General features: G+C 54.0%; 1 protein-coding gene across 1 annotated transcript in view; it reads left to right on the top strand.

The window, feature by feature from the left end:
• The window catches only part of LOC137385079 (equilibrative nucleobase transporter 1-like), a 97,261-nt gene extending 84,863 nt beyond the window's left edge, over positions 1 to 12,398 (top strand). The window contains exons 7-9 of the mRNA XM_068059823.1: positions 2,676 to 2,868; positions 7,363 to 7,486; positions 7,622 to 12,398. Of these exons, the coding sequence (XP_067915924.1) occupies positions 2,676 to 2,868; positions 7,363 to 7,486; positions 7,622 to 7,792 (488 nt within the window). The 3' untranslated portion in view covers positions 7,793 to 12,398. The remainder of the gene's footprint in view (positions 1 to 2,675; positions 2,869 to 7,362; positions 7,487 to 7,621) is intronic.
• Positions 12,399 to 15,208: the final 2,810 nt, after the last annotated feature.

The raw sequence follows: 15,208 nt of genomic DNA, 5'->3' as shown, positions 1-15,208 counted from the left end.
ACACTCCGCTCCCTCCCAGTGTCCGGTAATCCAGGTGTGAACACTCAGCTCCCTCCCAGTGTCCGGTAATCCAGGTGTGAACACTCCGCTCCCTCCCAGTGTCCGGTAATCCAGGTGTGAACACTCCGCTCCCTCCCAGTGTCCGGTAATCCAGGTGTGAACACTCCGCTCCCTCCCAGTGTCCGGTAATCCAGGTGTGAACACTCAGCTCCCTCCCAGTGTCTGGTAATCCAGGTGTGAACACTCCGCTCCCTCCCAGTGTCCGGTAATCCAGGTGTGAACACTCCGCTCCCTCCTAGTGTCCGGTAATCCAGGTGTGAACACTCCACTCCCTCCCAGTCTATGGTAATCCAGGTGTGAACACTCCGCTCCCTCTTAGTGTCCGTTAATCCAGGTGTGAACACTCAGCTCCCTCCCAGTGTCCGGTAATCCAGGTGTGAACACTCCGCTCCCTCCCAGTGTCCGGTAATCCAGGTGTGAACACTCCGCTCCCTCCCAGTGTCCGGTAATCCAGGTGTGAACACTCCGCTCCCTCCTAGTGTCCGGTAATCCAGGTGTGAACACTCCACTCCCTCCCAGTCTATGGTAATCCAGGTGTGAACACTCCGCTCCCTCTTAGTGTCCGTTAATCCAGGTGTGAACACTCCGCTCCCTCTTAGTGTCCGTTAATCCAAGTGTGAACACTCAGATCCCTCCCAGTGTCCGGTAATCCAGGTGTGAACACTCCGCTCCCTCCCAGTGTCCGGTAATCCAGGTGTGAACACTCCGCTCCCTCCCAGTGTCCGGTAATCCAGGTGTGAACACTCCGCTCCCTCCTAGTGTCCGGTAATCCAGGTGTGAACACTCCGCTCCCTCCCAGTGTCCGGTAATCCAGGTGTGAACACTCCGCTCCCTCCCAGTGTCCGGTAATCCAGGTGTGAACACTCAGCTCCCTCCCAGTGTCCGGTAATCCAGGTGTGAACACTCAGCTCCCTCCCAGTGTCCGGTAATCCAGGTGTGAACACTCCGCTCCCTCCCAGTGTCCGGTAATCCAGGTGTGAACACTCCGCTCCCTCCCAGTGTCCGGTAATCCAGGTGTGAACACTCCGCTCCCTCCCAGTGTCCGGTAATCCAGGTGTGAACACTCAGCTCCCTCCCAGTGTCCGGTAATCCAGGTGTGAACACTCCGCTCCCTCCCAGTGTCCGGTAATCCAGGTGTGAACACTCCGCTCCCTCCCAGTGTCCGGTAATCCAGGTGTGAACACTCCGCTCCCTCCCAGTGTCCGGTAATCCAGGTGTGAACACTCAGCTCCCTCCCAGTGTCTGGTAATCCAGGTGTGAACACTCCGCTCCCTCCCAGTGTCCGGTAATCCAGGTGTGAACACTCCGCTCCCTCCTAGTGTCCGGTAATCCAGGTGTGAACACTCCACTCCCTCCCAGTCTATGGTAATCCAGGTGTGAACACTCCGCTCCCTCTTAGTGTCCGTTAATCCAGGTGTGAACACTCCGCTCCCTCTTAGTGTCCGTTAATCCAAGTGTGAACACTCAGATCCCTCCCAGTGTCCGTTAATCCAAGTGTGAACACTCAGATCCCTCCCAGTGTCCGGTAATCCAGGTGTGAACACTCAGCTCCCTCCCAGTGTCTGGTAATCCAGGTGTGAACACTCCGCTCCCTCCCAGTGTCCGGTAATCCAGGTGTGAACACTCCGCTCCCTCCTAGTGTCCGGTAATCCAGGTGTGAACACTCCACTCCCTCCCAGTCTATGGTAATCCAGGTGTGAACACTCCGCTCCCTCCCAGTCTCCGGTAATCCAGGTGTGAACACTCAGCTCCCTCCCAGTGTCCGGTAATCCAGGTGTGAACACTCCGCTCCCTCCCAGTGTCCGGTAATCCAGGTGTGAACACTCCGCTCCCTCCTAGTGTCCGTTAATCCAAGTGTGAACACTCAGATCCCTCCCAATCACTGGTGTCAGGGCTGAAAATCATCCACTCATTGAGGGAGATAATTCAATCTGTCTGAACCAGTTAAGGTAAGGAGCAGGATTAGGCTGTCGAGGTCATCTTCGACAGACCGGGAGAGAGACACTGAGAAGGAGATCGACTAAGACAGATGAACAGCGAAAAGGAGGGAGACACCAGGACTGCAGGCTGTTGTTAACACTTTCCTTAAAACGCCAATCTTAACCAGACTGTCTGACGGCCTCCAAATCTTACAGCGAAACTGATTCCTCTTTGAAATGCAGTTTTTTCCCTCTACATTGTGGTGGTATTGCCCAGTTTAGACGCACTGTGGAACTGACCGTTAACAGGAAACCTAATGAGAAGGTAGCGCTGGGCATCGGGCAGAGAAATCTAATCAGTTGGCAACAAGCTGCCCGAAGGAGAAATCTCGGAAATGTATTTGTTGGAATATATCTTTGAAGGTTCAGGACTTGCCTGAGGAAACACAACGATCAGGAAATTGAGGCAGTCTGATAAACTTCGATTGTTTCTGATCAGTGATGCAAGGACACGGTCCTAAACACAGAAGATTAAACTGGGTGAATCAGTGCTAGATTGAGAGACACAGAGGCTCTGGCTGGGATGGGTCAGAATCCAGGACGGTTTTCTCAGAGATGACCGAGCCCGGAGCGAGTGTCATTGGTTTTTTTTTTGGTTTTTTAAAAATTCCTCCTCTTGCTGGTTTTCTCCCTCAGAATCCACTGGCACCCAGCGACTGGCGGACATGAAATCGGCGGTGCTGTCTCTCGCCATCACCGTCACTCAGTGCGTCCTCTTCTCACTCTGCGCCGCGATCCCCGTTCTGCAAGTCCAGTACCTGACCTTTGTGCTGCAGGTCATCAACCGCTCCTTCCTGTACGGGGGACACGCCGCATTTACTGCCATTGGGTAAGGCAGCTGGCTTCGTCTACCATTGCATCTGGCATTCGAAGACTGCCGGTAGAAGCTTGTCTGGGTGGGCCAGGCAGAAACCGGAGATATCGGTTTGACACAGCTGTTCAACGCAGTGCCCGGTATAATTTAGTTCCAGAACAGTTAAACATGAGGCATTCCCTAAGACGGATCTCACCCCTCGGGGTCCATTCAGACACAAGAGCATCCTCGTAATCTGCACGTGCGCCTTCTCTCTGCCCCGCACTCCCCCTCTCTCTGCCCGCGTGCTCGCTCTGATCGCACTCCCCCTCTCTCTGCCCGCGTGCTCTCTCTCTCTCTCCACACTCCCTCTCTCTCTCTCCACACTCCTTCGCTCACTCTACACTCCCTCTCTCTCCGCACTCTCTCTTTCTCTCCGCACTCCCTCTCTCTCTCCACACACTCTCTCTCTCTCCGCACTCTCTCTCTCTCTCTCCGCACTCTCTCTCTCTCCGCACTCTCTCTCTCCGCATTCTCTCTCTCTCCGCATTCTCTCTCTCTCTGCACTCTCTCTCTCTCTGCACTCTCTCTCTCCACACTCTCTCTCTCCACACTCTCTCTCTCCACACTCCCTCTCTCTCCACACTCCCTCCCTCTCTCTCCTCACTCCCTCTCTCTTTCTTTCCACACTCCCTCTCTCTCCACACTCTCTCTCCTCACTCCCTCTCTCTTTCTGTCCACACTCCCTCTCTCTCTCTCCACACTCCCTCTTTCTTTCCACACTCCCTCTTTCACTCCACACTCCCTCTCTCTCGCCACACTCCCTCTCTCCACACTCCCTCTCTCTCTCCACACTCCCTCTCTCTCCACACTCCCTCTCTCTCTCTCCACACTCCCTCTCTCTCTCTCTCCACACCCTCTCTCTCTCTCTCCACACTCCCTCTCTCTCTCCACACTCCCTCTTTCACTCCACACTCCCTCTCTCTCGCCACACTCCCTGTCTCTCCACATTCCCTCTCTCTCTCCACACTCCCTCTCTCTCTCCACACTCCCTCTCTCTCCACAATCCCTCTCTCTCCACACTCCCTCTCTCTCTCTCCACACTCCTTCTCTCTCTCTCCACACTCCCTCTCTCTCTCTCCACACTCCCTCTCTCTCCACACTCCCTCTCTCTCTCCACACTCCCTCTCTCTCTCTCCACACTCCCTCTCTCTCTCTCTCCACACTCCCTCTCTCTCTCTCTCCACACTCCCTCTCTCTCTCTCCACACTCCCTCTCTCTCTCTCCACACTCCCTCTCTCTCTCCACACTCCCTCTTTCTCTCCACATTCCCTCTCTCTCGCCACACTCCCTCTCTCTCCACACTCCCTCTCTCTCTCCACACTCCCTCTCTCTCTCTCCACACTCCCTCTCTCTCTCTCCACACTCCCTCTCTCTCTCTCCACACTCCCTCTCTCTCTCTCTCCACACTCCCTCTCTCTCTCTCCACACTCCCTCTCTCTCCACACTCCCTCTCTCTCTCTCCACTCTCCCTCTTTCTCTCCACATTCCCTCTCTCTCGCCACACTCCCTCTCTCTCCACACTCCCTCTCTCTCTCCACACTCCCTCTCTCTCTCCACACTTCCTCTCTCTCTCTCCACACTCCCTCTCTCTCCACACTCCCTCTCTCTCCACACTCCCTCTCTCTCTCGCCACACTCCCTCTCTCTCTCTCCACACTCCCCCTCTCTCTCTCTCCACACTCCCTCTCTCTCTCTCTCCACACTCCCTCTCTCTCTCTCCACACTCCCTCTCTCTCTCCACACTCCCTCTCTCTCTCTCCACACTCCTTCGCTCACTCTACACTCCCTCTCTCTCCGCACTCCCTCTTTCTCTCCGCACTCCCTCTCTCTCTCCACACACTCTCTCTCTCTCCGCACTCTCTCTCTCTCTCTCTCCGCACTCTCTCTCTCTCCGCACTCTCTCTCTCTCCGCACTCTCTCTCTCTCCGCACTCTCTCTCTCCGCATTCTCTCTCTCTCCGCATTCTCTCTCTCTCTGCACTCTCTCTCTCTCTGCACTCTCTCTCTCCACACTCTCTCTCTCCACACTCTCTCTCTCCACACTCCCTCTCTCTCCACACTCCCTCCCTCTCTCTCCTCACTCCCTCTCTCTTTCTTTCCACACTCCCTCTCTCTCCACACTCTCTCTCCTCACTCCCTCTCTCTTTCTGTCCACACTCCCTCTCTCTCTCTCCACACTCCCTCTTTCTCTCCACACTCCCTCTTTCACTCCACACTCCCTCTCTCTCGCCACACTCCCTCTCTCCACACTCCCTCTCTCTCTCCACACTCCCTCTCTCTCCACACTCCCTCTCTCTCTCTCCACACTCTCTCTCTCTCTCCACACTCCCTCTCTCTCTCTCCACGCTCCCTCTCTCTCTCCACACTCCCTCTTTCACTCCACACTCCCTCTCTCTCGCCACACTCCCTGTCTCTCCACATTCCCTCTCTCTCTCCACACTCCCTCTCTCTCTCCACACTCCTTCTCTCTCTCTCCACACTCCCTCTCTCTCTCTCCACACTCCCTCTCTCTCCACACTCCCTCTCTCTCTCCACACTCCCTCTCTCTCTCTCCACACTCCCTCTCTCTCTCTCTCCACACTCCCTCTCTCTTTCTCTCCACACTCCCTCTCTCTCTCTCCACACTCCCTCTCTCTCTCTCTCCACACTCCCTCTCTCTCTCCACACTCCCTCTTTCTCTCCACATTCCCTCTCTCTCGCCACACTCCCTCTCTCTCCACACTCCCTCTCTCTCTCCACACTCCCTGGGACAGCACAGTGGCGCAGTGGTTAGCACTGCAGCCTCACAGCTCCAGGGACCCGGGTTCGATTCCGGGTACTGCCTGTGTGGAGTTTGCAAGTTCTCCCTGTGTCTGTGTGGGTTTTCTCCGGGTGCTCCGGTTTCCTCCCACAAGCCAAAAGACTTGCAGGTTGACAGGTAAATTGGCCGTTATAAATTGTCACTAGTATAGGTAGGTGGTAGGGCAATATAGGGACAGGTGGGGATGTTTGGTAGGAATATAGGATTAGTATAAATGGGTGGTTGATGTTCGGCACAGACTCGGTGGGCCGAAGGGCCTGTTTCAGTGCTGTATCTCTAATCTAATCTAATCTAATCCCTCTCTCTCTCTCCACACTCCCTCTCTCTCTCTCCACACTCCCTCTCTCTCTCTCCACACTCCCTCTCTCTCTCTCTCCACACTCCCTCTCACTCTCTCCACACTCCCTCTCTCTCCACACTCCCTCTCTCTCTCTCCACACTCCCTCTTTCTCTCCACATTCCCTCTCTCTCGCCACACTCCCTCTCTCTCCACACTCCCTCTCTCTCTCCACACTCCCTCTCTCTCTCCACACTTCCTCTCTCTCTCTCCACACTCCCTCTCTCTCCACACTCCCTCTCTCTCCACACTCCCTCTCTCTCTCTCCACACTCCCTCTCTCTCTCTCCACACTCCCCCTCTCTCTCTCTCCACACTCCCTCTCTCTCTCTCTCCACACTCCCTCTCTCTCTCTCCACACTCCCTCTCTCTCTCCACACTCCCTCTGTCTCTCCACACTCCCTCTTTCTCTCCACATTCCCTCTCTCTCGCCACACTCCCTCTCTCTCCACACTCCCTCTCTCTCTCCACACTCTCTCTCTCTCTCCACACTCCCTCTCTCTCTCTCCACACTCTCTCTTTCTCTCCACATTCCCTCTCTCTCGCCACACTCCCTCTCTCTCCACACTCCCTCTCTCTCCACACTCCCTCTCTCTCTCTCCACACTCCCCCTCTCTCTCTCTCCACACTCCCTCTCTCTCTCTCTCCACACTCCCTCTCTCTCTCTCTCCACACTCCCTCTCTCTCTCTCCACACTCCCTCTCTCTCTCCACACTCCCTCTCTCTCTCCACACTCCCTCTTTCTCTCCACATTCCCTCTCTCTCTCCACACTCTCTCTCTCTCTCCACACTCTCTCTTTCTCTCCACATTCCCTCTCTCTCGCCACACTCCCTCTCTCTCCACACTCCCTCTCTCTCCGCACTCCCTCTCCCTCTCTCCACACACAGTCCTTCAGTCCCCCTCTCCACACATCAAACACACGCCCCCGCACACACACACACACTGTGACATCAGTGAGATGTTTCCACTGGTGTGGGGGAGACCAGAACGAGGGGCCCATCAATATAAAACAGTCACTAATAAATCCGAAGGGGAATTCAGGAGAAACTCCTTTCCCCGGAGAGTGGTGAGAATGTGGAGCTCACTCCCACAGGGAGTGGTTGAGGTGAACAGTGTCGATATATTTAAGGGGGAAGCTGGGGAAAGACACGAGGGAGAAAGGAATAGAATAATGTGGTGATGGGGGTGAGATGGAGAGGGGGTGGTGGGAGGAGGCTGGTGTGGAGCAGAGACACCAGCACAGAGCAGATGGGCGGAATGGCCTGCTTCTGTAACGTAAACTCTTTGTAATTCCCTGAACTTTCTCTTCCTCTCTCCCCTTGTTCCTTGCAGGTTCCCTCCCTGCCATTTTGGAAAGGTCTATGGGATGTTGATGGCTCTCTCGGCAGTTGTCTCCCTGCTTCAATACCCTTGCTTTGCACTGATCAAGGGACCTTTGCAGGACGATCCCATGTATGTGAGTATCAGCGTGTCGCAGGAGTCCCTGCCTCCCTGTGACCTGAAACCCCCACACCCAGGTCCTGACAAAGCTTGAGATCCCGCCTTGCCTGAATACCAACTTCCTCTCTCTCTCTCTTGTCTCCTGACGCAGATGAACATTGGCTTCATCGTCCTGGTAACCCTGGCCTACGTCCATCCCATCAACGTCTACCTGCAGGTCCGAAGGGAAACCCGGCGGAGAGGCGCGGTGAAGCCCCCCCGAGTCGAAGTGCAGGGCCTGGGAGAGATGGACAATCGACCGGCGAGCGACACGGATATCTGAGCTGGACACTTGTCTGGGATTGGTGGCGGGTTGCTGTTTAGTTCAGAGCAAAGTGACCAGTTGCAAACGCTGCTGTTTCCCAGGCAACGGGGGGAGGACAGGGTCCAGCTCTGGGATGTTTCCGTCAGAAGACAAGGTCAATGAGAAGTTACTGACCAGTGTTCAGCCTTTAGCTTCAGTTTTAAACCAGGGGGTCACTCAATACAAATAGTTCTCCTTCCTCCTCGCTCTCTTCTCCTCCACCTTCTCCCCCCCCCCTCTCTGCTTCTCTCCCTCCCCTTTCCCTCCCTCTCCCTCTCCCCCTCCCCCTCCTCTGCCTCCTCACCCCTCCCTCCCTCCTTCTCACCTCCTCCCCTGTCTCCCTCCCCCTCCCCCTCTCATCCCTTCTCTGCACTTTTTTTCTTTCCCTTCTTCCTCCCTCTCCCTCCTCCTCTCTCCTCCTTTCCCTTCCCTTCCACCCCTCCCCCTGACCGCTTCCTGGTGAGTCTCATTATTACCTCTTAAAGCGGCAATCAGTATTGCACGATTCCCTTTAAAGTATTTCCCTTTTAAGGCAGCTGGAGTGGGTACCACAGTGAGAAGCAGCGTCGCACTGGTTCTCGAAGGAATGCATTTCCCTTTTAAGCGTGGGGCCCACAGATGCAACAGTCCTCTTCATAAAAGGGAAAAGTATTAAAGGAAACCTGTACCCAATGGGTAGTGAGTACTGCAGTCCCTGCAGAGATTAGAAGTTAAACAAGGAAAATCTGTTCCCATTAGCTGATGGTGCAAGGACTAGGGGACACAGAGAGAAGGTTTTGGGCAAGAGATGTGGGGGAAGTTGGGGGTGGGGTGGGATGTGAGGAAGAACTCTTTTACACAGCGAGTGGTAATGACCTGGAACTCACTGCCTATGAGGGTGATGGAAGCAGAGATGGCGAATGATTTCAGAAGGAAATTGGATGGGCACCTGAGGGGAATAAACCTGCAGGGCCAAGGGGATAGAGCGGGGGGAGACTGGGACTGGCTGGATTGTGCTTCAGAGAGCCAGAATGGATTGGATGGAGTGAATGGCCTCATTCTGTGCCAAATATGGCGAGATGACTCTGCGACATGCAGCTCGCAACGAGTCAAAATGATGGTTCACCAAACTTGTTATGAACCGGTCCCTGTGTCACCGAGTGCAGAAGCAGCCCATTCAGTCGCAGTGCAGAAACAGGCCATTCGGCCCTTCGGGTCCGTGCAAGTGTTTCTGCTCCACACCAGCCTCCTCCTACCCCCATCACCATATCCTTCTATTCCTTTCTCCCTTTATCCAGCTTCCCTCTTAAATACATCGACACTGTCCACCTCAACCGCTCCCTGTGTGAGCGAGTTCCACATTCTCACCACTCTCCGGGGAAAGGAGTTTCTCCTGAATGCCCCATCGGGAAATTAGTGACGATCTTATCTTGATGGGCCCTCGTTCTGGTCTCCCCCCCTACTCAACTAGACAGATCTCTCGTCGTCTACCCTATCGAACCCTTTTATTATGTTAAAGACCTCGGGTGATCAGGTGATCTAGCCTGTTCAGCCTTTTGTGATAAGTATATCCTCCCAGTTCTGGTATCATCCTCATAAATCATCGTTGCAGATTCCCAGTGCCTCTATATCCTTTCGATAGGAGACAGGCCAGAACTGTGCACAGCAACTCCCAGTGTGATATGGAGACCGGAACTGTGCACAGCAACTCCCAGTGTGATATGGAGACCAGAACTGTACACAGTAACTCCCAGTGTGATATGGAGACCGGAACTGTGCACAGTAACTCCCAGTGTGATATGGAGACCGGAACTGTCCACAGCAACTCCCAGTGTGATATGGAGACCGGAACTGTGCACAGCAACTCCCAGTGTGATATGGAGACCGGAACTGTCCACAGCAACTCCCAGTGTGATATGGAGACCAGAACTGTACACAGTAACTCCCAGTGTGATATGGAGACCAGAACTGTACACAGTCACTCCCAGTGTGATATGGAGACCGGAACTGTCCACAGCAACTCCCAGTGTGATATGGAGACCGGAGCTGTGCACAGTAACTCCCAGTGTGATATGGAGACCGGAACTGTCCACAGCAACTCCCAGTGTGATATGGAGACCGGAACTGTGCACAGCAACTCCCAGTGTGATATGGAGACCGGAACTGTGCACAGCAACTCCCAGTGTGATATGGAGACCAGAACTGTACACAGTAACTCCCAGTGTGATATGGAGACCAGAACTGTACACAGTCACTCCCAGTGTGATATGGAGACCGGAACTGTCCACAGCAACTCCCAGTGTGATATGGAGACCAGAACTGTACACAGTAACTCCCAGTGTGATATGGAAACCAGAACTGTGCACAGTAACTCCCACAGGGATATGGAGACCAGAACTGTACACAGTAACTCCCAGTGTGATATGGAGACCAGAACTGTGCACAGCAACTCCCAGTGTGATATGGAGACCGGAACTGTACACAGTAACTCCCAGTGTGATAGGGAGACCAGAACTGTACACAGTAACTCCCAGTGATATGGAGTCAGAACTGTACACAGTAACTCCCAGTGTGATATGGAGACCGGAACTGTGCACAGTAACTCCCAGTGTGATATGGAGACCAGAACTGTGCACAGTAACTCCCAGTGTGATATGGAGACCGGAACTGTACACTGTAACTCCCAGTGTGATATGGAGACCAGAACTGTACACAGTAACCCCAGTGTGATATGGAGACCAGAACTGTGTACAGTAACTCCCAGTGTGATATGGAGACGGGAACTGTACACTGTAACTCCCAGTGTGATATGGAGACCGGAGCTGTGCACAGCAACACCCAGTGTGATATGGAGACCGGAACTGTACACAGTAACTCCCAGTGTGATATGGAGACCGGAACTGTGCACAGTAACTCCCAGTGTGATATGGAGACCAGAACTGTGCACAGTAACTCCCAGTGTGATATGGAGACCAGAACTGTGCACAGTAACTCCCAGTGTGATATGGAGACCAGATCTGTGCACAGCAACTCCCAGTGTGATATGGAGACCGGAACTGTGTACAGTAACTCCCAGTGTGATATGGAGACCGGAACTGTGCACAGTAACTCCCAGTGTGATATGGAGACCGGAACTGTACACAGTAACTTCCAGTGTGATATGGAGACCAGACTGTACACAGTAACTTCCAGTGTGCTATGGAGACCAGACTGTACACAGTAACTCCCAGTGTGCTATGGAGACCAGACTGTACACAGTAACTCCCAGTGTGCTATGGAGACCAGAACTGTGCACAGTAACTCCCGTTGTGATATGGAGACCAGAACTGTCCACAGTAACTCCCAGTGTGATATGGAGACTGGAACTGTGCACAGTAACTCCCAGTGTGATATGGAGACGGGAACTGTACACAGTAACTCCCAGTGTGATATGGAGACTGGGACTGTGCACAGTAACTCCCTGTGTGATATGGAGACTGGAACTGTGCACAGTAACTCCCAGTGTGATATGGAGACCGGGACTGTGCACAGTAACTCCCAGTGTGATATGGAGACTGGAACTGTGCACAGTAACTCCCAGAGTGATATGGAGACCAGAACTGTACACAGTAACTCCCTGTGTGATATGGAGACCGGGACTGTGCACAGTAACTCCCAGTGTGATATGGAGACCGGAGCTGTACACAGTAACTCCCAGTGTGTTCTGGAGACTGGAACTGTGCACAGTAACTCCCAGTGTGTTCTGGAGACTGGAACTGTGCACAGTAACTCCCAGTGTGTTCTGGAGACTGGAACTGTGCACAGTAACTCCCAGTGTGATATGGAGACCGGAACTGTGCACAGTAACTCCCAGTGTGATATGGAGACTGGAACTGTGCACAGTAACTCCCAGTGTGATATGGAGACTGGAACTGTGCACAGTAACTCCCTGTGTGATATGGAGACTGGAACTGACCAAGGATAAATACAAGTTTAACATAACCTCTCTGCTGCTCCAACCCAGTGGGTTATGAAGGACCCGCAGTTGATAACACGTCTTTTATTGAGCACTTTTCTTGACCTCGGGATGTGTCAACCCCTTCTTGGCCAATGAAGGACATCTTGTTTACAAAAATGTTGCAGGGAAATGTGGCAGCTAATTTAAGCACAGCAAGACCCCACGAAGACGACATGGGATTAATGAGCAGATATTGTGGGGTATTTTGGTGATGTGGGTTAAGGGATAAATATTGTGGTCTCTGGACACCAGGGGGACACGCCCTCTACCCCCTGGCTCTTCTCCAAAAAGCTGCCAAGGGGGCAGACAGGGTGGGGGAGGGGGAGGGGAAGGGGGGGAGCCTCGGTTTAACGTCGCACCACAACAGTGTGGCGAGATTGTTATTTTTTGTAGAAATCTTCATCTCAGGCCTTTTTTTTAAAACAACTGGAATGTGACCAAAAAATTGAGCGAGTTTTGGATTCTGATACCAGTGACTGGTTTACTGGCGATAGTATCTGTCCTACCATCAGACACCTGATTCCAGGAGACAGTAATAACTGAGCGAAGCCCCTATTGTTTATCAGCATTCTTTTCAAAGGGAAAATAAAATTTCTATACAATAATAAATCCTGTGTCACTCTTTATTTCGAGCACTTCCGCAGATACAGTACGGGTTAGATACAGTGTCGCGCTCCCTCTACATTACCCTGACGGTGTGTCCCCCCCACTTTATACCCAGTGTCAGCATCGAGTGCTCCCAGGACAGGTACAGTACGGGTTAGATACAGTGTAGAGCTCCCTCTACATTACCCTGACAGTGTGTCCCCCCCACTTTATACCCAGTGTCAGCATCGAGTGCTCCCAGGACAGGTACAGTACGGGTTAGATACAGTGTAGAGCTCCCTCTACATTACCCTGACAGTGTGTCCCCCCCCCCACTTTATACCCAGTGTCAGCATCGAGTGCTCCCAGGACAGGTACAGTACGGGTTAGATACAGTGTAGAGCTCCCTCTACATTACTCTGACAGTGTGTCCCCCCCAACTTTATACCCAGTGTCAACATCGAGTGCTCCCAGGACAGGTACAGTACGGGTTAGATACAGTGTAGAGCTCCCTCTACATTACCCTGACAGTGTGTCCCCCCCCCCCACTTTATACCCAGTGTCAGCATCGAGTGCTCCCAGGACAGGTACAGTACGGGTTAGATACAGTGTAGAGCTCCCTCTACATTACCCTGACGGTGTGTCCCCCCCAACTTTATACCCAGTGTCAACATCGAGTGCTCCCAGGACAGGTACAGTACGGGTTAGATACAGTGTAGAGCTCCCTCTACATTACCCTGACGGTGTGTCCCCTCCCCACTTTATACCCAGTGTCAGCATCGAGTGCTCCCAGGACAGGTACAGTACGGGTTAGATACAGTGTAGAGCTCCCTCTACATTACCCTGACAGTGTGTCCCCCCCCCACTTTATACCCAGTGTCAGCATCGAGTGCTCCCAGGACAGGTACAGTACAGGTTAGATACAGTGTAGAGCTCCCTCTACATTACCCTGACAGTGTGTCCCCCCCACTTTATACCCAGTGTCAGCATCGAGTGCTCCCAGGACAGGTACAGTACGGGTTAGATACAGTGTAGAGCTCCCTCTACATTACCCTGAGGAAGCCTGGCCGGCAAACTGGCAGGAGTTGGAGGCGAAAGTCACCGCTCGGCTGGGGCGCTGGACAGGACTGCTCCGAGTGCTTTCCGACAGGGGCCGAGCGTTGGTCATAAACCAACTGGTGGCCTCCATGCTGTGGTACCGGTTGGTCACTTTGGCCCCGCCCCCTGTATTTGCCACCAAGATCCAGAAGAAACTCGTCGATTTCTTCTGGGGCAAGAGGAAATGCTGGGTCTCTGCCGCGGTCCTGAGTCTCCCGATCGAGGAGGGCGGTCAGTCGCTGGCGTGCGTCCGCACCCAGGCTGCGACTCTCCGCCTTCGGACCCTGCAGAGATACCTGTACGTCGAGCGTCCTCCCAGATGGTGTGCGCTGGCGACGTATTTTTTCCGCCGGTGTCACTGCCTTCAAGACGACACGCAGCTCCCGGTGGAGTCCGTTAGCCGCGCCTCTTTGAGTGAGTTGCCTGTCTTTTACCGGGATCTATTCCGAGTCTGGAACATGGTCGCCTCCAGTCAGGGCGCTCCCCCGCCGGCGGACGAGAGCGCCTCAGCTGTCCGGGCGGCCGACTCCGGGGACGGTCCAGCGGGCGGAGGAGTAGCCGAAACCCCCGGGACGCCCCTCACTGCGGGTGGCGAGGAGGCTCGGGAGTGCGGAGCGATCCCGGCCGAGCTGACCCCCGCTCGGCCGGAACTGCTCATCGGACCCAGGCCCCGAAACCCTCCTCGGGAGCTGGTCCCGCACAACCCGAGCCGCCTCTCGGAAATGCCCTCCGTGCCATTCCAATCGGCGCGGAGGGGTTTCCTGTACGGGCTGCTCCTGCACACTCTCCACTTCCTCGCCCTCGTCGGCCGGCCGGACACGCCCTGGCGGTCCGCGTTGCCATCTGGCGGCGAGGGGAAACCCCGATGGAGGTCTCTCTACGCGGGAGTCTTCCCCCTTTACATCGGGGAATGGGGTGGAGGGTGCTGCACAGAGCAGTCCCGTGCAATAGGCTTTTAAGTAGGTTCACGGACTCCCAGGCCACCTGTACTTTCTGCAGGTCCAGGTTGCGGGCCGTCGGTGGTTCCGTCCTCCCCGATTGCCTGCCCCTCTCCGCGGTTACGTTCGCGCCCGGGTGTCCCTGGAGAAGGAGCATGCGGTGTCTGCCGGTACGCTTGAGGCCTTCCGCGACCGGTGGGCACCGCAGGGACTGGAGTGCATTGTCGACGCCGAGAATGGCATTTTAATTTGAGTTTTGTTTATTTCTGGTCTTAATAAAGTTATTTTAAAAAATATAAGTATGTTTATAAAGGGGGCCTGAGGAATAAAGGCCCCCTCGACATAAAATATATAAAAGGGGCCTGGGGTATAAAGGCCACCTTGAAAAAAAAAAGACGAAAAAAAGAATGGGTTAGATACAGTGTAGAGCTCCCTCTACATTACCCTGACAGTGTGTCCTCCCCACTTTATACCCAGTGTCAGCATCGAGTGCTCCCAGGACAGGTACAGTACGGGGTTAGATACAGTGTAGAGCTCCCTCTACATTACCCTGACAGTGTGTCCTCCCCACTTTATACCCAGTGTCAGCATCGAGTGCTCCCAGGACAGGTACAGTACGGGTTAGATACAGTGTAGAGCTCCCTCTACATTACCCTGACGGTGTGTCCTCCCCACTTTATACCCAGTGTCAGTATTGAGTGCTCCCAGGACAGGTACAGTACGGGTTAGATACAGTGTAGAGCTCTCTCTACATTACCCTGACGGTGTGTCCTCCCCACTTTATACCCAGTGTCAGCA

This window comes from Heterodontus francisci, chromosome 28 (genome assembly GCF_036365525.1).
Source record: "Heterodontus francisci isolate sHetFra1 chromosome 28, sHetFra1.hap1, whole genome shotgun sequence".
Classification (NCBI taxonomy): Eukaryota; Metazoa; Chordata; class Chondrichthyes; order Heterodontiformes; family Heterodontidae; genus Heterodontus; species Heterodontus francisci.
Note: the sequence above shows the minus strand (reverse complement) of the source record. Positions and strands in the feature narration are given on the sequence as shown.